Here is a 26,695-nt window from a genome sequence, read left to right as displayed (position 1 = left end):
TCTAGCCTTCCAGGTCTTGGTTTCCTTGTTTAGAAATAAGCGGGTAGACTCGCAAAGGTCTCCTCCATTTCTAAAATGTTAAGGTTCTAAACTTAAGGCAACTTTAGAAAGTTCTTTCTGTATACTAAGAAAGGGAATATAACTTTTCTCAAAAGATCTAACCTAATATACAAGCATGCAATATTCCCCATTTGCATTTTATTCTCAAAAGTATTTCATTTACTTACAGAAAATACTTTATGTATGAGATGTGATTATTAAGTAATGAGGCTGGCTTTTTCACATGCAGCTAGGGAGTCAGAATCAGTATCTTAGAGTCACTAGATAGAAAATTTCCAAAACTGAAGAAATGGAAAGAAAAATAAAGAAAGTCTCTATCAGTAATTCTAATCCATGATGGAAAGAACTGACCTAAAAAATGAGACGAAGATTCTCTCCCTGCTGTTTCTCAGAGAAAAATCTCAACTATTTGCCTATGTACACAATTCTATCATGGATTTTATTGCTGCTATCATTTTAGTAGCTGAATTTTGTCTTAAGTCCTCTTAGATTTGGGAATTAGTGTTGTAAAGACATAAACACCAGATTATACACAATAATATTACCTTCATTGTGCATATTTAAAGCTCTTAAGAGATCTTCCTGGACTGGATACTTGGCTTTATAGCAGAGCCTTTGAATGTTGGAAGATGTATCATCGCCTGAAAGTGTAGTAAGATCTATAAAGGTAACAGCTTTCAGAAGCCAAGCAGCCTGGTTTAAGAAAAGTAAAAACAGGATTTAAAAAATAATAATAATTCATCTCCAACCCACTTAGCAGAGAATCATTAGACAAACATGGGTGCTAAAATCTGATGTCTATGCTGTTCTAAGACATATCACTCTGATATATGATATAAACATTGCTCAAGAGTGATGACCTGAACATTACACAGAATATATAAAAAGGGTAAGTAGACTTAAAATTGTTTTTTCTCCCACAGACATCCCAAATTGAAATTCCTAATATATTCCCCACATCTGACTTCTCCATCTCAGCCACAAAGAACCCTTGATGGCTACCTCAATATGGTAGAACTTAAGAAGACAGTTTTGTCTGACATTTTACATCCAAACACAGGGTTCTTGGGATGAGACATTTAAAAAAAAAAAGAGTCACTAACTACTTTGTTGTTGTTTTAATTCCATTACATTTCTAAAACAAATACTCATATTTCACAACTCATTCTGATGACTTTCCTCTTATCTTTTCAATCAGAATATTTCCAAGGAGGAGCAAAATGTGAAATGTCACCCTAAAAGGTTTCAAGCACAGTATTTTGCCTGACTTGTGCAATGAACTCTGAATTCCTTTCAGTCCTGTATGATCAGCACGCCTTTGGTGGTGTACGTGGAGGAACATGCTGAGTACATAAGTACTCAACAAAACGTTTTTTAAATTTTGAAAAATGATTTATGAAAATTAACAAGGTAAGGTAAACATGATGGTCAAAGAAGGTCAACTCTTCCACCGAAGGGCCTCAACAGCAGACACGCCAGGCTTAGACGTTACGGTTTTAAAATTAACATAGAAGATGACCAAAGAAGGTATGTCTAAGAAACTGAATAAATGTGGGGAGAAAATATGCCATGGAATTCACTCATGAATAAAGATGCCTTAAATTCATTTGCAGCTTTGCCACTCAAGAGTGATAAGATTTTTAACTTGTTTGGATAAATGTGTTATCTTTCTCCAACCCATCATCGCCATATATGAATTATTAAAATAAGTCATGGACAGCTGCAATCTTTTAAGTTTAGATGCATCTTGAGCAAAATTCAATACTGTGGCCTTGAGGGAAGAGGCCGGGCTTTGTAAACAACAGGGACGGAATGCTCAAGAGGAACCCTTACTTGCCACTCCTTTTTCACGGTTCTCCGAGCCTGGATTTGTTGGGCACGCCTCAGAACTGCCGGTTGATTCACTTGTATTTTGGAGATCCAGCTAAGGTCTAAAGGGAAAAGAAGAATGCTTTGTAAAAATGATGAAGTTGTATTAAATATATTCACCTATTTTCACGTGGTCCTTGAAAGGATGTATTTATCATTTGGCATTACTGCTCTTTTAATGCTTATGTTTCTTCTTCACTCAATTACACATAAATAATCTTGGTGAAGGAAGCCCAATCAAGAAAAGGTAGAATTCATGTAAAACCAAGTTTTCCATGGTTTTAGAAGGCTCTAACTTGGACCGATTCATTACGCAGACATGTCTAACAATGGAGGAAAACATTGTGTTACTCCTGCCACGTGCCTCACTTCTGACAGCAGAGACTGATTTGTCCTGGAGAACAAATGATTACTAAATACTTAAGTAAATTAATGTTGGGTTTAAAGGAATCCTTGATCACTACCCCGTTGATAAGGTTAATATATACTAAATGCTGACATGACACAGCCTGTTCTTTCCTCAAAGGAGAATTTTCAAAATGTATTTGAATTATAACATTGATGTATCAGAAGTTAGAAAAAGGGAGAAAAAAACAAGCCACTCAAAATTCCAGGAGGCATGTCTGTTGCTTCAGCTTTTAAATCCTCTTTCTTACCTTGATCCCCACCTCCATTTCCTTCTGATTGACTGTAATTTCTATTTTAAACCCAGCCTAAATGTTGGCTTGTGTGAAAACAATGCCAGCTCCCCAGACAGAGCTAACATTTGGATCTGTCTACTTTAGAACTTGTATTTAGTTCTAAACTTTATCACTGACACTCTGACACAGGAAACTGAGCATATACCCATCTGGTTCTGCAACTAATCTCATTTTTATATGCCTCTAGCAACCCCATGTTTTTGAAGAATCATCTTCTCAGAAAAGCCTTAAACTACTGTGAAAAAGGTCATTCATATGGAAATATGTCCCAAATATGGACCACTCTCTATAATGTGATAGAGAAAATGGCTGCTTGCATACTGTACTATAAAACAAATAATAATAATAAAGCATTTGTAAGCACCACAAAGATTGTAAATGATATTCTCTCATTTCCAATTGATTCTTCATACCGATATTAATGGTGTAGAAATTCTAAGTTAGACCCTGAGTGATTAATGATATTCTTATTTAAGTATCACTGAAGAAAGAGCAAAGTCTGGGTGCTTTTATTCCCCCTGATTATTGTTAGCCGAAATCATTTCACAAAACAGATTTTTAACATTTCAATCCATCTGCTTCTCAGAGACATTGCATATTTCCCTGCTTGTCTGCTGAGCCAAGTTCACGGAGGAAATTGGAGTATAAGTTCAGGCAAAGGAAATCTGCCTCTCCTAACCCACCCAAACAGAGACTTGGTTGTAGGCAGAGCCCAAGGGAATAAGACAAGGCAGACGCCCTAGACTCATCCTAATTTATGTAAGACCTATAAGAATCCCCTCTACTCAAAGGTAGGAGGCGCTTCATTTATTTTTTTTAACTACTGATAATGGTGATTAGGGTCACGGTAAAGATGGTTTCAGTCAGGTAATAAAAACTAGTGAATCAAAGAATTGTGTGAATACAAGGCTCTCTGCCAGGGAACTGGTGACAGTGGCCAAAACAGGGAAGCCTATGACGGTGGGGCAAGGCTTTGGGGGGGCTGCCCTTTGTCAGTCAGTGAACTTTCCGGAAACTCCACCCTACCTCTCCTCTACCTCCCACCCACTACCACCACCACGGGAAAGTACTGCTGCTGGAGAGGGTCTCAGGCAGGCCCAGGACCTCACCACCCGGCTCCCTCCTCCTCTCATGCCTATCTTCTCCCTCTCTGCCCCTCTGGCCCCTGGCACAGTCTGTCTGAACTACTGGGAGCCCCCTGACGCTCGACATCACGGTCAGCCTCGGGCCTGTGCATGTCGTTGGTTCCTCCTACCCAGAACGCCCATCCTTCCTCTTGGCAGCAGTGAGCTCGTCTGCAACAGTCAGACTCAGTGTAAACATCACTTTCTCTGAACCTTTTCTGAACCACACAGGTTGAGCTATTCTTTGCTTCCCTGTTTTTCCATGCTCCTTTACAGCCTAACTTTGGTGCCAGCCCTTTCATTCTGAAAGGCACTGACTTATCTAAATGTTTATATTACCAATAGATTACTAAAACTCCAAGCAAAGTGCCTGACACATGGGTGGAATATAATAAATCAACTGAAAGATTCCCAAAGACCACAAATGATCTAATTCTGGACAATGTCTTTCCCAATTGCTTCATTTTCTTAAAAAATTATTTAGCATTTACTTTTTTTTCCCTAGCTTTGCTGAGGTATAACTGACAAATAAAAATTGTGTATATTTAAGCTATACAAGTTGACACACACACAGTGAAATAATCACCACAATCAAGCTAACTAACAAATCGATTACTTCACACATTTGCCATTTTTTTCTTTGGGTGTGTGTATATGCTGAGAATATTTAAGATCTACTACCTTGCAACTTTCAACTATATAGCACAGTATTAACTACAGTCACACTGCCATACAATGTATGATCTCCAGGACTTATTCATCTTGTATAATAAAACTTTGTAACCTAATTGCTTCTGATTACAGAACTTTTGGATCTCCACAAGAAAAGTTGGGACCAAAGCGTGAATGGAATACCTGAGGGCATTGTTCACCTTAAAAGCGAATTTTTAGTACAGTTCCCCACTGAAGGTTAGAACCCACAAAGCCTGCTTCCACACTTCTCAGACACTACTTGCCAGAGGTCCCTACAAACCATCTCCTAGAGAATCTAAGAGGATTACTTCTCTCTTAATATCAGCCTCCACTGTTAAAAATATCATTAGTACTCATAAAATTATCCAGCCCCATATTTAATCCAGCCAAGAATTTGCCTCTGTGACCTCCCACAGTAATGAATTATATAAGTGACTATCTCATTTTATTAGCACTTAATTTGCTACTCTTTAATTTCATCAAATAACCCTTGTTCTCATATTATGAGGTCTGGGGAAAAGAAAGAACTGATTGGCCTTTGTTACGTCCTTCATAATTTTAATATTTTATTCGAGTACCCGTTAGCATCTCCTTTCCAGGAGAAGCGATTCCAGGGCACACAATCTCATCAGGACCATAGAACCTTCTCTTATGGGGCCAGGAGGGGTTTCAAGTACATGAGCCTGTGGGGAGAACAGACATGAAGCCATAATTGGAAGGCAATAACATTCCTTCTTAAAACTCTCCCGTGAAGAAAATCCCACTGCTTCTCTCAGTATGTCATTTTGGTGGCTTTCAGGACCTTCTGTCAGTTATCAATTTGTTCTCAAATACTCTTCTCACAATTTATTATTATTATTTTTCCTGTTTGGGTCTCAGTGAGACAGAGACACTTCTCCCTGCAAATCTACTTTCCAGCCTTTCCTTCACTTCCAGTTGCGTTTCTATGGATAATCTTATATGTCTAACAATATTCATAATATCACATCTCCCATACCACTCTGTCCCTAACTTCTAACTCCCATTCCACATACATTCACCGACCAGACCATTCTTTAGGATTAGCAATCCAAGTCCAGGCGAGTTTATGATGCCCTGGGTTTACGACAACCTCTGAAATACGTCAACTGCTGGCACCAAGTTGGAAGGCCAACTTGAACTGCCAGTTTGTTCTTGTCTATTGTCCTCTTCCACCTGGCTGTCATTTCCAGTATCTCTTGTGTCTACAGCTACAAGGATTGTAATATCTCAGAACACACCACCACAGCAGAAAACACTCTGGGTTCCTATCACAAGGTCTGTGCATTCCTGCCCCCGGCTACACATAGCAGTATCACTGTGATTTTAAAGGTTCCCCACTCTCTTTTATCATCCATCCCTCCTTGAGACATTAGCCACTTCCCAACTACTGCTGCTCTTCAGTAGTCAACCATTTCTGTCCATTATACGCCTTGATTTATCATCTGTTGTCAGTAGGTTCATCTAGAAACAAAAAGGAGAGCCTAGTCACTTATTCTGAATCTAAAACACTGTTTAGTACAGTCTTCCGGTTGGACATTTCAGTTGAATGGTTCCCAGGATGCCGATAATCACTCGGTGACCGGTCTCAGAGGTTCCAGGAGCAGTTGGTGGATGCAGCTATATAGCTAGCTAGCCACAACTCCTTAGTGAAATGAAGTGCTAGTGTGCAAGTCCTACAACCTCTCCGTTGGCATTTCTGGAGTACAGCACTGTGCTAAATGAGGTGAGGAATGCAATGGCATTAAATAGGTTGCTGCAGTCCTGCAAAAGCTTAGGGAAAAAAAGCCCTAGATTGGGAAGTGCTGAATAACACAAAATGTGAGCCAACACATGTGGGCAAAAACCAACACTTCCCAACTGGTTCCACAGGTTCTATCAGCTAGGAATCTTTCATGGAAAATAATGAAAACCAACTTTTTTATAATACATACTTACCACACTGGCTGGACAGTAAGTCAAGTTCAGAGAAAGGGTAAGTCACAGTAGGCTCATCCAATTGGCTAAAAAACCACCACATGGGGTAATTAGAGATTCAAGACTGACCCTAAAACAGTGGTTCTCAGTGTCAGACCTGCTTGGTTACAGGTGAGGGTCAGAAGGTGCTATTTGCATACAGTGGGAGTAAGGCTGGGATGAGGCCAACACCCTACAGTGCACAGACCGGCCTTCCTAGCGCCTAAGTGCCTGACACTAAGCTTAATTGTACTGAAAAGGCCTGGCGTTCAGCTTTTGATTGCCAAGGCAATCAAATCCATTTCAGAAGAGATCTACCTTGAATAAACATATGGCCAGCTGAATGACACAGCTACTAGCAGAACCAGACCAGGAACTAAGGAGGCAGCCCGCACACAGGAAGGTTTCCATGTCAGAAAGCCCTGGATAACCTAGACAGCCAGCTGCTGAGTGACCCTGTTTCTCCCTTCTTGTGCCCTAATTCCTGCTCTTAGGCTTAAGTCAGCCAAAAAAGAGATAACCTGAAAAACCCTAGACATCCCTCCTTTGGGCCCTCATAAAGGCAGAGCCCCAGGTCCATCTCTCTCCATCCCTCCCCCCAGGTTCTCACCTCTGTCTCTCTGCCAGTGACCTCACTGTGTGGCCCACAGGTGTGCCGTGTACCCTTCTGGACCTATAAGTAATAAATCTTGTTACTCAGGGTTCTCTGATGGCTTTTGTTTATGTGAATCCTGCAGCCATAATAAGAACCACGAGCAGCAGCCCAGCCATAAATGGAAATGCCTATGGCACTTGGTACAAGTGAGGTGGGCCCACCAAGCACAGCAGGCATTCCTAATCAAGGGCACTACATCAGGAGGCTCATGGCTGAGGGGACACTCACACAATAAAGAATTTACTGACCCCGAAGGTCAATAGTGCCAAGGCTGGGAAACCCTGCCACAGGATGGGCAGGATTCAGGAAAAAGAAAGAGGACACACTGTAGGTCTGTGGGACCCAGCAGTGTCAGGGGCCAATAAAGGTGGGCTCTACCTGATTGGCTGTGACTTATTTGTAAAGCTCCTTAAGTACCAGGCTAAGGACTTTAGACCTGTGCTACCCAATCAGCAGCCACTGGCCCCGTGTGGTTATCTGAGAACTTGAAATGTGGACAGTCCAAACTGAGATGTGCTTTCAGTGTAAAATACAGAGCAGATTTCAAACATTTAGTACAAAAAAAGAATGCAAAATACCTACGTAATTATGTTTTGGCATTGATTACACATTACATATAAAATGTTTGGGATACATTTGTTTAAATAAAATGTAACTAAAATTATTTTACCTGTTCCTTTTTACTTTTTATAATGAGCATACTAGAAGATCTTAAATTATTTTGTGTTGCACATTATCCTTCTACTAGCACTGGTCTAGACTTTGCTCTATAAGTGGTCAGAGCCACTGATGATTTCCAAATTGGGCTGTACAGAATTAAAGAAATTAAAAACTAATAATAATCAGCACACAGAATATGTCCCAAGAAATATGTACACATATAGGCAAATGCAAATATGAAAAGGTATTTATGGGTACTGTTGCAAATGATGCCAAGATCATGACTGGTTCGATGAAATAGCATATCCTTAATATAGAATATGATCCAGGCACTAAAAGAATGAGGTACATCAGTCAGTACTGTATGGAAAACATAACAATACGTTACTCAGTGAAAACAGGCAACCCGCACAGCAGTGATTTTCTAAAATGTAAAATGTTTATAAAAATAAAAATGCAAAATACATTTGTTGGTATATATGTAAAAAACTAATAGAATATATACCAAACTGACAGAAGTGTTTCTCTTCAGAGGTAGAATTACATAAGACTTCTACTTTCACATGTTAATGTATTTCCTTAATACTTGGAATTTTTACAAAGATCATGCATTACCTTACTAAGCAGTAAAAACAAAGGATATTTAATTCTTTTGAATTAAGAGGCATTGCCAGCTAGCCATGTGCAGGTCAGGTGGAAAGAGAGGAACACTAGAGCAGGAAAATCAGGAAGATGGCTATTGCTGTCAGAGCATCAGCACCGGACAGCGCCGCCCTGGGGCATTTCACCGCACCAAACCTGTCCTGATCAATCCTCAGCCGCCAAGCTCTTCCCCAAAGCCATCCTGACACAGCTGCATGATGCCAGGCAGAAATGATACCGTCAGAATGCCACTGTTACTGCTCCCATAGAAAGGATCATCAAAACATCTGCACTACGGGCTACCAGACAGAACCTGATTATTGTATTAATCCTGTGTGATACCATCACCACACCTGGACAACAGGGGCCCACAATTTAGAGAGCCTGCTCTGGCCCACCAACAGCCGTGCCCTTCCCCACAGCCAAGTCTGTGGGCCATGGGCACAGACTCTCCCTGGGACAACACTGCCCTTCTAGTCCATGCTCAAGGTGCACAGGACCCCAGATCCTTAGACCAAACAAATGGTGCTAGGCCTGCCTACAGAGTCCACCCAGGCCTCATCCCAAAGTCAGTGGCTTTAACAAAAGATATGAGACAGATTAGGGACTTTCCTTCTGGGAAGTTTGATAAATGCAATTCCGACTGTGAATTACATTTATTCATTCATTCAACTAATATAAAAGGGCTACCCACAATGGTGCCAGCGCTGCTGTAGGCTCTGCAGATTCAGCAGAGAGCGAAAGAACACAATCCTTACTCTCACACAGCTTCTCCCAGTGAGGAGACAGATAAACATACAAATATATATATATATATTTTGAATATGTTATATAATATATATGGGCTACAGTGGACAATGATAGAGGATAAGAGAACAGAGAATGCAGGGATGGGCACGGTAAGGGACAGTCTCTGATAGGAAAATATTTGAGCAGAACTCCAAACGGAATAAGGAAGTGAGCAATGAGGCCATCATCCAGGGAAACAGGGTCCTAGGCAGAGAGAAGAGCAAACGCAAAGCCCCTCAGGCAGGAGTGAACATGTCATATCTGAGACTAAACCGGGACACAGGCATAACTGGAGGGGAATAAGCAAGGAGGATGCGGAGTGGTGGACATCAAATCAGAGAGGTAGGTAGGGATCATATAGTAAATTGTTCTCCAACCAGAGGGGCATGATTTATGGATAGGCCATGAAATCGACTTTGTCATTTGCAACCAGCATTTAAAGAAAAAAGGAACAAACAACAAAATTGAAAATATCAGGTTATCTTACATATAATACTGGTAAGGGTCATTGATGGAAATTTTGTCTCCGTTACACACGTATTGGCACATTGGCCCTGTGGCAATACAGAATACACTGCCTATTGTGAGGCAGAGCCAGCGAGGTTTGGAAGCCCCTTAAGTAGGACTTTTTCAGCAAGGAAAGGACTTCAGGAGTGAGATGGGAAGTCTTTAGAGAATTCTGTGCAAAGGGTTGAAATGACCTGATGCACATGAAAAGAATCCCTCTGGCTGCTGTGGGGAAGCCAATTAGGAGCTCAAGCAAGAGCAGGCGGTAGCTTGTACCAGAATAGCGATAGCAGCGTGGAGAGAGGTGAAACTCTCATCAGTCCACTGACTGTAGCATTTCTATTGTCTTTAAGATTTGCCTTCAAACAAGTAAGAGTCACTCATTCTCTGGTGTTATTACTCCCATCTGGAAAATGAGCAGTCCAAGAAAAGTTAATATTCCAGAAGAGGCTCCCAGGTCACAAAGCATGAAATTCAAGGAAGAGCTGCTTCTGCTCACTACCCATAAATACCCTGAGATAAATCTGTGTGGAAGAGTTCACAGACTGGAACACATTGTCAGGGTTGATCTCTGCTTCCTCTCCGAAGCACCCCATGCTCTAAGTAGCTACTGGAGTTAAAACTCAACTACTCTTACCAATACAGTCCCCTGAGCTTTTAGTCCTCATTAGGGTGACCCGTCTTCTTGGTTTGGGCAGGGCATGCCCAGGTTACAGCTCCCTGCACTATCTGGTTCAGCACGCCATATATATTTCATTTTTTAACAAATTTAAAATCAGCCAGGATGGCTTGGTAGACTCCAGTTTCTGCCACAGTCTTTCCAGTAAGAGTACATGAGACGCAAGTGCAGTGAACATAGATCTCACTTGAACAGGCGCTGCACTCGTTAAGACCAAAACTTGACTCTTTTCCCCACCCATTCAAACAACAAAATGAACATTTCCAGCATGCAAGGCTTTCACTGATAACTCAGAGTACTTGGAACATTTGTGGCTAGAAACCACTCTCCTTCGAGTACTGGGTGGTCGTAGGAGAAGGCAGAAAGGCTGTGTGTCTCTACAGCCATTTAAATGAATATACCAGTTGGTTATGCCCTGGCCTGAGCACATCTCTTGAATGCAAGAGATACAAGCCTACCATGCCCCAAGTCAGTAGGGCACTGGACATGTGAGAACCTAACAATGAACAGGGAGTATGTATGAGGAATCTTTACAGACTCCTTGAGAGAAAATGAAAGCAATGCTTTTGTCATTTTATGTTCTATAAATCTAAAACTGTTTGTTTAGGGTTAGGCTTTTTTATTTTGCAAAAAAGAGAAAAGCTATCAGGAACAATGAGATAAAAAATGAGCTCATTTATGTTTAATGGAAAATTAAATACTGAATTTCCATTTGTCAGAAAAGTTGATGATCTTTAATTTGCACAAAATGCTTTTCAATATTTATCACGGGCCAACATATCTCTGCAGAGGTACACTGACTCCAAGCCCCAAATCGGCGAAAAAGCATCTGTGTCTACTTCAAAAATTAGTAGTCAGTTAAGAAGCCTGTGCTTACACATGGCAATTTAACACAGCCTCAGAAGATAGTTACACAAAACTCTAAAGCATAACTTTCCATTCAGGTGAAATGAGTACAGATGGTCCCTGACTTACAATGGCTGGACTTAAGATTTTTTGACTTTTTGATGGTCTGAAAGCAATACACACTCAGAAGAAACCATATTCTGAATTTTGAATTGTGATCTGTAGTGATATGCAGTAGGATATTCCCTTGTGATGTTGGGCAGCAGTCACACCAGCGATGGTGAGGGTAAACAGCCCTACGCTGACACTGTAGCCACACACCCACTCTGTTTCACACGTTCAGTACAGTATTCAATCACACACACGAGTCAACTTTTATTATAAAATAGTCTTTATGTTAGGAGATTTTGCCCAACTGTAGGCTAATGTAAGTGGCTGAGCACGTTTAAGGTAGGCTGGGCTAAGCTCTGACATTCATAGGTTAGATGTATTAAACACACTTTTGATTTATGGTATTTTCAACTTACAATGGGTTTATTGGGACATTACCCCATTATAAGCTGAGAAAGACTTGTACTTCAGAGTACACTGCTCATTTTTACACACAAAATACCTTGTGTATATATAATAATAAAGCAGTAGTTATTAACTTGTTGGAACCAGAAGCAGAAGAATTTCCCACACAACTAGAAAATATCAGTTTGTCATCAGTCATGGGTGCTTCAAAGAGGAAAAGTCAGTTAAATTAATTCAAATATGGGCTCTTTTTCAAAAATCTAACTTATCAAATTTTAGAAATCTCATTGAAGGTAAAATATCTGATACCAGTGTGTGTGCCACTGTACACTCAAAGGGACTAATTATTTGATCTTGTAATAACATGGATACAAACTTTGTTGGAGTAGAGTATTCACTTTAAAAATAGTGTCCTTATTAAATTCAGAAACCTATGGAGCAGAAATATACTTGGAGCTGGTTGTGATAAGACACATAATTTATCATTCCATCCAAATAAGCTCCCATTTTCTAACAAAGTATAAGCCAGAGCTGTCAAATTTCAAGTTTTTTTATATATATATATACACAGAATAAGTGATCTACCTGATCTTTGTAAGAAAGCTGATGTCTAATTAAAAATAAATACTTCTTCCTGGCAGTGTGTACTATCTCTTTGCTGGTTGTCACAGGTTGAATATTAGGAACACTTGACTCTTTGAAGAGTAAGAATTATTTTGTCAATCTAAGCTGATGTACACCTGGCTTGAACTATAAATAAGACCTTTAAATGTTGGCTTATTTTTTTCAAAACCAGGTGAAAATCTTTAGTAAAAAAAACCTACTAAGTAAATAAAACAAAGCTGACTTGAAACTTAGTCAACTACAATTAGAGATGGCAATTGTTTGTAAATACTGCAAACAGAAAGACAATGAAATTTATCCCTAAAAAAGCAAGAGGATTTGAACACATTAAATGAAGAGAGCTCAACCAGTGAAAAGGGCTTAATTTTAAAATTCTAAAATTGCACATCAGACTATCTCAATTCATCTGTTTTAATTACCTATTGCTGCATAAAAAAACCCACAAAATGTCACAGCTAAAATCAGCAACCCCTGTAATTATTTCTCCTGATTCTGTGGGGTAACTGGGGCCCAGTGGAGCAGTGCCTCTCTCTGTCTCTATGTACAACCAGAACCTCTCCCTTTCCAAGTGCCTTCTCCAACAAGTAGCTGAATGTCTTATGAGGCAGCTCAGGGCTCCCAAAATCATAAAGGCAGATGGCAATGCATCACTTCTGCCATATTCTATTGGATAAAGTGATTCAGGCTAGCCTGAATCCTTGCAGTAGGGACTCCACAATGACATCTATTCCAGAAACCTAGTCCATCTTTGAAGACTAGCTACCATAAGCTCTATTTTAAATTGGATACATTTATATTCTGTACTGGAAAGAAATGAAATTTTGGGGGCTTGAGATTTTATAGTATTTAAATTTAGCAAAACATTCAAAAGAACCATAAACAGAGTATTGTCTTATAAAAATATGTATTATTTTGCCTCAGAATGGAGGCAAAAATATATTAGTTGTGAAAACTATTTGTGCTAACATACATTTCAATACCAAAGAAAAAAAAAAGGGAATTGAGAATACCCTCCATTTTTGGAAATTGCTCTCAGCTTTCTGTATACCTCAGGATTTGTAGCAAAAATATCCTCTCAATTAGAAATATGCTCCACAGAGGAGAGTCAATGAAGGTGTCAAGAACTTCATATTTAAGAAACAAAATGCAGCTTTGAAAAGACTGAAGACTTAAATAATTTTAAAAATTGAAAAAAGATTGTTCAAAAAAATACCAAAAACATATAAGAGATTGAGACAGCTAAGAGACTAAGGCTGAGTAATAATTCAACTTACCGTGCTTTGTAATGCTGAGATCATTAATATGAATACATCTTTTGGCTTTGATGTACATGAATATATTTTCTTTTAGAATGAATCATTTTAAAAAGTTTTTGAATAGAGATATTTTCTCTTGAATAGAAGGTACATCAAAAAAAATTTTTTGAGTCAATAAGCAAATATCCTTTAAGCACTCCTTTTCACTGTCAAAAGTATCTTGTTTGAATGCTATCACCCCTATCAAAAACCCAACTCAACGTCACCTCTGAGCAACTCTTGCCAGCCCTCAATCACACAGCCTTCTTCCAGGCTCCACGGAACCTTAACAGATAATACAATTAACCCTTGAACAACACAACTTGAACTGTGCAGGACCAATTATAAACAGACTTTTCTCAATGAATATATTGGAAAATTTTGGAGCCGTGCAACAATTCGAGAAAGCATTTTCTTTTCTCTAGTTTACTTGATTTTAAGAATAAAGTATATAATACACATAGCATACAAAATGTGTGTTAACTGATTGTTTACACTACCTGTAAGGCTTCTGGTCAACAACAGGCTGTTTGTGGGGAGTCTAAAGTTATACATAGAGTTTTGGACTGCATGGGAAATCAGTGCCCCAACCCCCATTTTGTTCAAGGGTCAACTGTATGTAATTACAATTGTTACCCAATCAGTCAACAAATATTTAGTTGTTTACTATGTACCAGGCACAGGTACACAGTCCAGGAGCTGGCAGTTTGGGGAAGATTTGGTACACCAGAACAAAAAAAGTACAGCCATTCACCTAACCAAGACTCCTCACATAGGAGAAAACTTCAGAAGGAAGGGACATCTAAAGACAAGAAGGAGGATTCAAAAACAGCAAAGATCATGCAGGACATGTTGTCATCCAAGGTAAAAGGAGAAGAAAGGTGTGTGATTTAACAACACAAAGAATCGAATGAAAGCAAATTAATTTGCCACCCTTAATGAAGTAATTGATACAGGCAAGCATTATCAACAAATGCAAAAGATACTAAATTAAAATCAAAAGTTCACGAGGAACTAGATATTCAAATGGTATTGGAAGTATCGCTCCATACATTACATACAGATCAAAGTGGGTAAATTGAAACTACACAATTGGCAGATGTGCTGCAATCTCCTTAGGTAAATGATCAAATTTAACCTCACTAACAGTGGGACAACCCAAACACTTATCATGGGCTGCCTGATATAATAAGAAATACACAGCATCATTATGAAGTATTCCTACCAGAACTCTTGAATCTGAACCTAATCAAATTTTAGATATGTGATGGTTAATTTTATGTGTCAACTTAACTGAGCCATGAAGTACCCACAATTTGTTTAAACATTATTTCTGGGTGTGTCTTGAGGGTGTTTCTGAATAGGATCAACACCTGAATCAGTAGACAAGTAGAGCAGATCACCCTCCCCAGTGTGAGGGGGCCTCAACCAATCCATGAAGGCCTGCCTACAATAAAAGGCTGAGTAAGAAAGAGCTCTCTCTCTGCCCAGCTGTGTTTCAGCTGGGATATCAGTCTTCTCCTGCCTTCGGACTTGGACTGGGACCAGAACTAACACAATTTACTCTTCCAGTTCTCAGACCTTGGGCTCAGACTAGAATCAACACCCCTGGTTTTCCTGGTTCTCAGGCAGTCAGGCTTGAACTGAAATTGTAACACTGTCTCTCCAGGGCCTCCAGCTTGCTGACTGTAGATCTTGAACTTCTCAGCCTCTGTTATCATGTGAGCCAATTCCCTATATGAAATCTCTGTCTAATCTATATCTATCTATATATCTACTGATTGTGTTTCTGTAGAGATCCCGGACTAAGAAAGAATGTGATTTCCAAAGTAAAGGAAATACAGAAGATGGAGGTACAAGACAAATAATATCATGAGGAAATAATCAGATAAATCCCAACGTTGGGGCAATCTAAAGGTCAGGTAACCAAAAGTCATCAAAGTTATGTCAGTAAAAGAAAGGGGTGCTGTTCCAGATTAAGGGAATCAAATATAACAATAGAATATAAGGCATGGTCCCTATTTGGACCTTGGCTTGACCAAATGAGCTATAAAATACATTTTTGGGACAAATGGGTAAATTTAAATAAGAATTTTATATTACATGACATGGAGGAATTATTTCAAATTTGGTCATTGTAATACTGATATTATGGTATTATAAGAAAATATCTTTATTCCTTAAAGAGGAAAATAAGTATTTACCAGTGAAATGTCATGATGTCTGTGTAATTTTGACTTAAAATGCTTCAGAAAAAAATTGCCAAGGCAAACAGTAAATTATGAACTATTAAGTCAAAGTGATTGTTATGAGTGTTCTTTATATTTATCCTCCTACTTTTCTGAATGTTTGAAATCCTTAATAATAAAAAGAAACTATATACAAAAGCAAGCTAATAATACATAACATAATGAATAAGGGAAACCATGAATAGTCAGCCTCCAATATTGACCCCAGTGATTCACGTCTCTGAGTATTCAGGCTCCTTGTAATTAGATGTCATAGAAATATCAGCGTGTGACTCCAACATTTGGTAACATACAGTATCTTTTGCCTGACTCTTTGGATCACTCTCTCTGGCAAAACTAGGTGCCATTCATAAGGACAGTCAAGTGGCCCCAGGGTGAAGTCCACAGGGTGAAGAGCTGAAGGCTGAGAATGGTTGCGGGCACTAACTTGCCGACCACAGGAGGCAGCATCTTTGGAAGTGGACCCAGAGCTCTAGTAAACTTTCAGGTGACTGTAGCTTGGACTGGTAACTGCAGCCTCATAAGAGACCCAAGGCCAGAAACACCCCCAAATTTATGACCCATAGAAACAGTGTTTATGTTATAATAAAATGTGTATCATTGTTTTAGGTGACTAAGTTTTGGAGCAATTTATTTCATAGCAATAAGTAACATAAAAAACCAACATACAAGCTTCCTAGCAAACTGCTTCACACATACAAAGTGGCAGAGTAGGAATTATATTTTTCTCGCAAACTTTAAAATGTAAATATTTAATGCCTCACTAATACAAATATATAAATTATATTATACTGAAACTCACCTATATGGGTATATAAAAACTAAGCCGAGGAGGAGCCAAGATGGCGGCGTGAGTAGAGCAGCGGAAATCTCCTCCAAAAACAACATATATCTATGAAAATATAACAAAGACAACCCTTCCCAGAATAAAGACCAGAGGACACAGGACAATATCCAGACCACATCCGCACCTGAGAGAACCCAGCGCCTCGCGAAGGGGGTAAGATACAAGCCCCGGCCCCGCGGGAGCCGAGCGCCCCTCCCCCCAGCTCCCGGCGGGAGAAGAGCAGGCAGAGCGGGAGGGAGACGGAGCCCAGGGCTGCCGAACACCCAGCCCCAGCCATCCGGGCCAGAGAGCAGACACAGTACATGCCCAGGGGGCCCTGGATGCTAGGGAAACAGGGCAGCAAGAACGATGAGCAGGTACCGGAGGCCTGGCACTGGAGGACATAAGAAAAGCGAGCGGCCATTTTATTTTATTTTATTTTTGTTTTGTTTTGGCGAGCGCTTTTTGGAAGTCTAAAAAGGGATAGGAACCCCAATACTAGGGAAACAGGGCAACAAGACCAGTGAGCAGATGCCTGAGGCTGGGGCCGGAGAATAAAGAAAAACGAGCGTCCATTTTTTATTTTTATTTTTATTTATTTATTTATTTTTTAATTTTAAATTTTTTTTTTTTTTTTTTTTTGTGGTCGTTTTGTTTTGGCTGGTGCTTTTTGGAAGTCTTAAAGGGGCAGGGCAGGACACTTAATCCAGAGGTAGGGAATCCGGGGATCTCTGGGCACCCTAACCCCTGGGCTGCAAGGAGCTCGGAGGCCCCTTACGGAGATAAATAGCCTCCCAGCAGCTCCTGCTCCAACGCGACTCCACCATTTTGGAGCAACTGCCAGAGCCAGGCCACGCCCACAGCAACAGCGGAGATTAACTCCATAGCAGCCGGGCAGGAAGCAGAAGCCCTGTCTGCGCGCAGCTACGCAGCACAAGCCAGTAGAGGCCGCTGTTCTCCCAGGAGAGGAGGGCCACAAACCAACAAGAAAGGAAGTTCTTCCAGCCGTCACTCTTCCCAGCTCTGCAAACTATTCCTAATACCATGAAAAGGCAAAACTACAGGCAGACAAAGAACACAGAGACAACACCAGAGAAGGAGACAGACCTAACCAGTCTTCCTGAAAAAGAATTCAAAATAAGAATCATAAACATGCTGACAGAGATGCAGAGAAATACGCAAGAGAAATGGGATGAAGTCCAGAGGGAGATCACAGATGCCAGAAAGGAGATCACAGAAATGAACCAACTCTGGAAGGGTTTATAAGCAGAATGGATAAGATGCAAGAGGCCATTGATGGAATTGAAATCAGAGAACAGGAACGCATAGAAGCTGACACAGAGAGAGATAAAAGGATCTACAGGAATGAAACAATGTTAAGAGAACTGTGTGACCAATCCAAAAGGAATAATATCCGTATTATAGGGGTACCATAAGAAGAGAGGCAGAGGAAAAGGGATGGAAAGTATCTTGGAAGAAATAATTGCTGAAAACTTCCCCAAACTGGGGGAGGAAATAATCGACAAGCCCACGGAAATACAAAGAACCCCCAACAGAAAGGACCCAAGGAGGACAACACCAAGACACATAATAATTAAAATGGCAAAGATCAAGGACAAGGAAAGAGTGTTAAAGGCAGCTAGAGAGAAAAAGGTCACCTATAAAGGAAAACCCATCAGGCTAACGTCAGATTTCTCAACAGAAACCCTACAGGCCAGAAGAGAATGGCATGATATACTTAATGCAATGAAACAGAAGGGCCTTGAATGAAGGATACTGTATCCAGCACGACTATCATTCAAATATGATGGTGGGATTAAACAATTCCCAGACAAGCAAAAGCTGAGGGAATTTGCTTCCCACAAACCACCTCTACAGGACATCTTACAGGGACTGCTCTAGATGGGAGCACTCCTAGAAAGAGCACAGCACAAAACACCCAACATATGAAGAATGGAGGAGGAGGAACAAGAAGGGAGAGAAGAAAAGAATCTCCAGACAGTGTATATAACAGCTCAAAAAGCGAGCTAAGTTAGGCAGTAAGATACTAAAGAGGCTAACCTTGAACCTTTGGTAACCACGAATTTAAAGCCTGCAATGGCAATAAGTACATATCTGTCAAGAGTCACCCTAAATGTTAATGGACTGAATGCACCAATCAAAAGACACAGAGTAATAGAATGCATAAAAAAGCAAGACCCATCTATATGCTGCTTACAAGAAACTCACCTCAAACCCAAAGACATGCACAGACTAAAAGTCAAGGGATGGAAAAGCATATTTCAGGCAAACAACAGCGAGAAGAAAGCAGGGGTTGCAGTACTAATATCAGACAAAATAGACTTCAAAACAAAGAAAGTAACAAGAGATAAAGAAGGACACTACATAATGATAAAGGGCTCAGTCCAACAAGAGGATATAACCATTCTAAATATATATGCACCCAACACAGGAGCACCAGCATATGTGAAACAAATACTAACAGAACTAAAGGGGGATATAGACTGCAATGCATTCATTCTAGGAGACTTCAACACACCACTCACCCCAAAGGATAGATCCACTGGGCAGAAAATAAGTAAGGACACAGAAGCACTGAACAACACAGTAGAGCAGATGGACCTAATAGACATCTATAGAACTCTACATCCAAAAGCAGCGGGATATACATTCTTCTCAAGTGCACATGGAACATTCTCCAGAATAGACCACATACTAGGCCACAAAAAGAGCCTCAGAAAATTCCAAAAGATTGAAATCCTACCAACCAACTTTTCAGACCACAAAGGCATAAAACTAGAAATAAACTGTACAAAGAAAGCAAAGAGGCTCACGAACACATGGAGGCTTAACAACACGCTCCTAAATAATCAATGGATCAATGACCAAATCAAAATGGAGATCCAGCAATATATGGAAACAAATGACAACAACAACACTAAGCCCCAACTTCTGTGGGACACAGCAAAAGCAGTCTTAAGAGGAAAGTATATAGCAATCCAAGCATATTTTAAAAAGGAAGAGCAATCCCAAATGAATGGTCTAATGTCACAATTATCAAAATTGGAAAAAGAAGAACAAATGAGGCCTAAGGTCAGCAGAAGGAGGGACATAATAAAGATCAGAGAAGAAATAAATAAAATTGAGAAGAATAAAATAGCAAAAATCAATGAAACAGGGGAGACAGGGAAGACATAATACCCATTCTCCTTAAAGTTTTCAAAAAAATAGAGAAGGAGGGGATACTCCCAAACTCATTCTATGAAGCTAACATCACCGTAATACCAAAACCAGGCAAAGACCCCACCAAAAAAGAAAACTACAGACCAATATCCCTGATGAACGTAGATGCAAAAATACTCAACAAAATATTAGCAAACTGAATTCAAAAATACATCAAAAGGATCATACACCATGACCAAGTGGGATTCATCCCAGGGATGCAAGGATGGTACAACATTCGAAAGTCCATCAACATCATCCACCACATCAACAAAAAGAAAGACAAAAACCACATGATCATCTCCATAGATGCTGAAAAAGCATTTGACAAAGTTCAACATCCATTCATGATAAAAACTCTCAGCAAAATGGGAATAGAGGGCAAGTACCTCAACATAATAAAGGCCATCTATGATAAACACACAGGCAACATTATACTGAACAGCGAGAAGCTGAAAGCATTTCCTCTGAGATTGGGAACTAGACAGGGATGGCCACTCTCCCCACTGGTATTTAACATAGTACTGGAGGTCCTAGCCACGGCAATCAGACAAAACAAAAAAATACAAGGAATCCAGATTGGTAAAGAAGAAGTTAAACTGTCACTATTTGCAGATGACATGATACTGTACATAAAAAACCCTAATGACTCCACCCCAAAACTACAAGAACTGATATCAGAATACAGCAAAGTTGCAGGATACAAAATCAATACACAGAAATCTGTGGCTTTCCTATACACTAACAATGAACCAACAGAAAGAGAAATCAGGAAAACAACTCCATTCACAATTGCATCAAAAAAAATAAAATACCTAGGAATAAACCTAACCAAAGAAGTGAAAGACTTATACTCTGAAAACTACAAGTCACTCTTAAGAGAAATTAAAGGGGACACTAACAGATGGAAACTCATCCCATGCTCGTGGCTAGGAAGAATTAATATCGTCAAAATGGCCATCCTGCCCAAAGCAATATACAGATTTGATGCAATCCCTATGAAACTACCAGCAACATTCTTCAATGAACTGGAACAAATAATTCAAAAATTCATATGGAAACACCAAAGACCTCGAGTAGCCAAAGCAATCCTGAGAAAGAAGAATAAAGTAGGGGGGATCTCACTCCCCAACTTCAAGCTCTACCATAAAGCCATAGTAATCAAGACAATTTGGTACTGGCACAAGAACAGAGCCACAGACCAATGGAACAGACTAGAGAATCCAGACATTAACCCAAACTTATGTGGTCAATTAATATTTGATAAAGGAGCCATGGACATACAATGGCAAAATGACAGTCTCTTCAACAGATGGTGCTGGCAAAACTGGACAGCTACATGTAGGAGAATGAAACTGGACCATTGTCTAACCCCATATACAAAAGTAAACTCAAAATGGATCAAAGACCTGAATGTAAGCCATGAAACCATTAAACTCTTGGAAGAAAACATAGGCAAAAACCTCTTAGACATAAACATGAGTGACCTCTTCTTGAACATATCTCCCCGGGCAAGGAAAACAACAGCAAAAATGAACAAGTGGGACTATATTAAGCTGAAAAGCTTCTGTACAGCAAAAGACACCATCAATAGAACAAAAAGGAACCCTACAGTATGGGAGAATATATTTGAAAATGACACATCCAATAAAGGCTTGACGTCCAGAATATATAAAGAGCTCACACACCTCAACAAACAAAAAACAAATAACCCAATTAAAAAATGGGCAGAGGAACTGAACAGACAGTTCTCCAAAACAGAAATACAGATGGCCAACAGACACATGAAAAGATGCTCCACATCGCTAATTATCAGAGAAATGCAAATTAAAACTACAATGAGGTATCACCTCACATCAGTAAGGATGGCTGCCATCCAAAAGACAAACAACAACAAATGTTGGCGACGTTGTGGAGAAAGGGGAACCCTCCTACACTGCTGGTGGGAATGTAAATTAGTTCAACCATTGTGGAAAGCAGTATGGAGGTACATCAACATGCTCAAAACAGACTTACCATTTGACCTAGGAATTGCACTCCTAGGAATTTACCCTAAGAATGCAGCAATCAAGTATGAGAAAGACCAATGCACCCCTATGTTTATCGCAGCACTATTTACAATAGCCAAGAATTGGAAGCAACCTAAATGTCCATCGATAGATGAATGGATAAAGAAGATGTGGTACATATACACAATGGAATACTATTCAGCCATAAGAAAAGGGCAAATCCTACCATTTGCAGCAACATGGATGGAGCTGGAGGGTATTATGCTCAGTGAAACAAGCCAAGCGGAGAAAGAGAAATACCAAATGATTTCACTCATCTGTGGAATATAAGAACAAAGGAAAAACTGAAGGAACAAAACAGCAGCAGAATCACAGAACTCAAGAATGGACTAACAGGTACCAAAGGGAAAGGGACTGGGGAGGATGGGTGGGTAAGGAGGGATAAGGGGGTGGGGAGAAGAAGGGGGGTATTAAGATTAGCATGCATGGGGGGTGGGAGAAAGGGGAGGGTTGTACAACACAGAGAAGGCCAGTAGTGATTCTACAACATATGCTATGCTGATGGACAGTGACTGTAAAGGGTACATAGGAGGGACCTGGTATAGGGGAGAGCCTAGTAAACAAAATATTCGTCATGTAAGTGTAGATTAATGATACCAAAAAAAAAAAAAAAGGCAGTTCCTATGTGGAGACCTCCAATGAGTCCTACACAAGGGTATAAACGGCATAGAAAAGTGTACGCAAAGGGTCTGTTTGTGTTTATACAGAGGATCAAAGCCTAATTGGGCTACCCCGAAAATGAACTAAGATACTATATGAAAAAGAACTTCCAACATCAGCACTCTCTGGAAGACTCATGCCAGAAGATGATCATCAAAAAACCCCAACAAAGATCCACCCACTGCTACAGCTGTAGATGCACTCATCCGACCAGCTCCTGGACTTGCCATGGGAATGAAGAAGGAGATATCTAAACTGGCCTGTGCATACAGTAAAACAACAAATTTGACTGGATCTATAATGTTGGAACTCAACCAAGAATTAGGAGAACTGCAAATTGTAGCACTCCAAAATCTTACAACTACAGACTATTTACTGTTAAAACAACATATGGGATGTGAACAGTCCCCAGGAATGGGTTGTTTTAATTTGTCTCATTTCTCTCAGACTGTTCAAGCTCAGTTGGACAATATCCGCCATATCATAGATAAGTTTTCACAAATGCCTGAGGTGCCTAACTGGTTTTCTTGGTTTCACTGGAGATGGCTGGTAATTACAGGTATGCTTTGGTTATGTAACTATATTCCTATTATGTTAATGTGTGTGCACAATTTAAGTAGTAGCTTAAAACCTATACATGCTGAAGTTACTCTACAAGAAGATATGTCAAAGAAATAATCAATCTTCCCATGTTTTCTTCCGCCTGCTTTTCTATAGCTTTTCTTCTTCCTTCCTAATTACAACCCTTAAATAGAATTCATGCCTCATATCAAATTTACCGAGTATCATAATTCTTCCAAGTGGTAAAGATACCTCAAGACAAACGCTGGGCATAGAAGCTACAGGGCATAAATATGCAAAGAAATAAAAAGCTAACCATTTCAAACAATAAGGCTTCTCTCTCACTTACCAACTTTACATTTCCCTGTATGGCCCCGGAAGATGACTGGTTAGCCAGAGACGGGTAAGATTCCTCAAGGGAGGAACAACCTAAGACAGTCACAGTCGCAGGGGGGTCATCAGGTGAGAAATTGGGGATCAACAGAGGTGAGGCTTAGAACCTCACCCCCCCCCGTTCTGAGAGAAATCTTCTGCATACGTGGATGTTTTATTGCCCTTGTCTAGCTTGGATTAACACATAGTCTAAAGGCACACACCTGATCATCTACATTTGCTCTCTTACAACACTAAACTATGTTTTCTACCTTTATCTTGTATCTACCTACCACTTCAGCATTTTATTAAAAGTAATAATAATAAAGAGAGAAATGTGGTATTCACATATAAATCAAGTATTAAAATCAAATGAGTATTCATATTTGAACTGACTGTTTATAGTTCATAATGCATGAGCAAAACCGAAAGTTTCTGTGATGACTGCCCTTGTACTGTTCACCATGTAACTTATTCACTATGTAAGAATTTGTTCTCCATGTAAGAACTTGTTTGTTATGCCTCAGAAGATTGGAGACTGACGAAAATTAGGCTTGGGGTGGATTAATGATTGTGCATTGAGCATTGACTCCCCTATACAGAATTTTATTGTCGTTAACAACCATTTGATCAATAAATATGAGAGATGCCCTCACAAAAAAAAAAAAAAAAAAGTACACACTTCCAATGGTAAAATAAATAAGTAACCGGGATGTAATGTATAGCATAAGGAATATAGTCAAGATATTGTAACAGCTTGGTATGGTGATAGCTGGTACCTAGAATTATCATGTATATAAATGTTGAATCACTGTTTTGTACACCTGAAACTAATGTAATGTAATACTGTGTGTCAACTACCCTTCAATAAAAAATAATTATCTACAAAAAAAAAAAAAAAACTTAAAAAAAAAAAACTAAGCCATACATTTAAGATTACATACAAATCTTCCTCAACTTACAATGGGTTTGCATCCCAACAAGCCCATCATAACTTGAAAATATCATAAATCACAAAATGCATTTCATGCACCTAACCTATCAAACATCAAAGCTTAGCTCAGCCTACCTTAAACAATCTCAGAACACTTTAGTCTATTAGTCGGGGCAAAATCATCTATCACAGTTATTTTATACTACAGTGTTGACTATCTCATGTAATGTATTGAATACTGTGCTAAACGTTAAAAACAGAATGGTTGTCTGGGTACAGGATGGGTGTGTGTGTCAGTTGTTTACCCTCATGATCACAGGTACTGGGAGCTGTGGCTCACTGCCGCGGCCCAGCATCATGAGAGAGGATCATACTGCATGTCACTAGCCCAGGAAAAGATTACAATTCAAAACTGAGAGTATGGTTTCTATTAATGCATAACACTTTTGCACCCTCATAATGTAAAAGAAGGGTGAAGCTGAACCGTCATAAGTGGGGACCACCTGTAGTATGCTTACTATATATATATATATATATTATGCTCTGCTATGGTCTGGATGGTTGTGTCCCACACCCTAATTCCTAACGTCATGGTATTTGGAGGTGGGGTCCTTAGGAGATGTTTAAGTGATGAGGAAGTCACCCTCACAAATGGGATTAATGCTCTTATAAAAGAGGTCCCAGAGAGCTCCCTCGCCCCTCTGTCATGTGAGATTACAGTGAGGACAGCCATCAGTGAGGAAACTGGTCCCCCTCATTAGACACTGAATCTACTGCTATCTAGATCTTGGACTTTCCAGCCTCCAGAACAGTAAAACAAATTTCTGTTGTTTATAAGTAACCCAGTCTTTCTGGTAAAGCAGCCTGAACAGACTAAGACATACCTCAGTTAAATTTCTTTTAGCAAATTATAGTGGGATTCTTTAAGTTAAAATATCATAGCAATGGATGCCTGTGTTTTTAAATTCAGCTGAATTTATTTACAAGCTTACATATTTTTAATTTTTCAGATATCTTTAACTTAATGTCCATCTGATGTCCATCAAATATCTCCAACTTTTCTAAAATGTCTTCCAAGAGTTCTGTTAGCATTGAAAATATCATGTGCTACATAATAAAACATGTCAGCCAATGGCAGATCTCTCTGGGAAATGAGCAGCAGCTTTTCACTTGTACTCTTTTTCACTATTTTTTAAATATATTTAAATCTATGAAAAAAGCAATACTTTCTACTCTGTTGGCATTTTTCTTAAACTCTTAGGGGAAGCATTATCAAAAGGTGTTTCAGAAACTAAGAATTTCTACCAGGTTCCCAGTATGAAGCATTTCATTAACTATTTCAAAGAACTCTGAACCTGCCAGCAATCCAAATATGAAAGCTGTTTATACTCTTGTTTTTAATCCTGAAATCAAAGAAAGAGGCAGCTAAAATATCCACAAGTTTACGACCCATTTCATTTTCAACTTAACTGTAGTTCTGAGGAAGTTTATTACAGTAAACTCACAGCAGAGTGGTGACACATGCAAGCCCACAGGCCATCTACTGAGGCCTGGTACTGGACTGCAAGATGGGGATTCCTAGGCGTGCACAGGGTACCAGCTCTGGCTACACAGCAGCGCCCTGGGAAAAAAAAGGCATTCTAGGTTCTGGTTCTGTAATATGGGTCATCACTGGATTTGGAGTTGGAAAACCAGAGGGAAAACTGTTTATGGAGCACTGGCTCTGGGGCCAGGCTCTCATTAGCTGTCTTACACTGTTTTATTGTAGTTCAGCCCGTTTGATGATGGTCACCTTCTCCGGCTAACTTAACCACAGGGTTAAAAAGCCATCACTGACAAGGAGGAAGGAACCAGATAACCTGGTAAGACAGTCATCATTCAAACACTCCGAGATTCTAAACAGAGGGCATGACAGTAAGGGAAAGGCAACAGACTGGGTTTCCACTCACTCCATCTCTGTCACTATGAGAAGGCTAGGTTGGCCAGAAAAGGTTTCAACAAGCCATCTTGCCCTGATAGGTTAGTTTGGGAGTAAAGATATGGTTACATAGGTAAGGTCATATCAGGTCACAGAGAATCCTGAAATCATACCCAGGGCATTCCAGACTTGAAATACTTGGAGGACCACTGTTAATTTATTTGCTTAGTTGGTATATAAGGTAGACTCA

General features: G+C 39.7%; 1 protein-coding gene across 5 annotated transcripts in view; it reads right to left on the bottom strand.

The window, feature by feature from the left end:
- Window positions 1–26,695, bottom strand: part of DERA (deoxyribose-phosphate aldolase) — a 116,522-nt gene that overhangs the window by 70,207 nt on the left and 19,620 nt on the right. For 3 of the 5 annotated variants that reach the window (XM_036908923.2, XM_036908906.2, XM_036908885.2), the window contains exons 2-3: window positions 1,894–1,991; window positions 606–753 (exon numbers count right to left, since the gene is read on the bottom strand). In XM_036908923.2, coding sequence (XP_036764818.1) covers window positions 606–753; window positions 1,894–1,991 — 246 coding nt within the window. Of the gene's footprint in view, window positions 1–605; window positions 754–1,893; window positions 1,992–5,025; window positions 5,133–14,134; window positions 14,247–26,695 lie in introns of those variants that run through there. The other 2 variants (XM_036908896.2, XM_036908915.2) reach the window with 2 other exon arrangements.

Source organism: Manis pentadactyla, chromosome 14 (genome assembly GCF_030020395.1).
Source record: "Manis pentadactyla isolate mManPen7 chromosome 14, mManPen7.hap1, whole genome shotgun sequence".
In the NCBI taxonomy this organism is placed as follows: domain Eukaryota; kingdom Metazoa; phylum Chordata; class Mammalia; order Pholidota; family Manidae; genus Manis; species Manis pentadactyla.
This window is presented reverse-complemented; position numbering and strand designations above follow the sequence as displayed.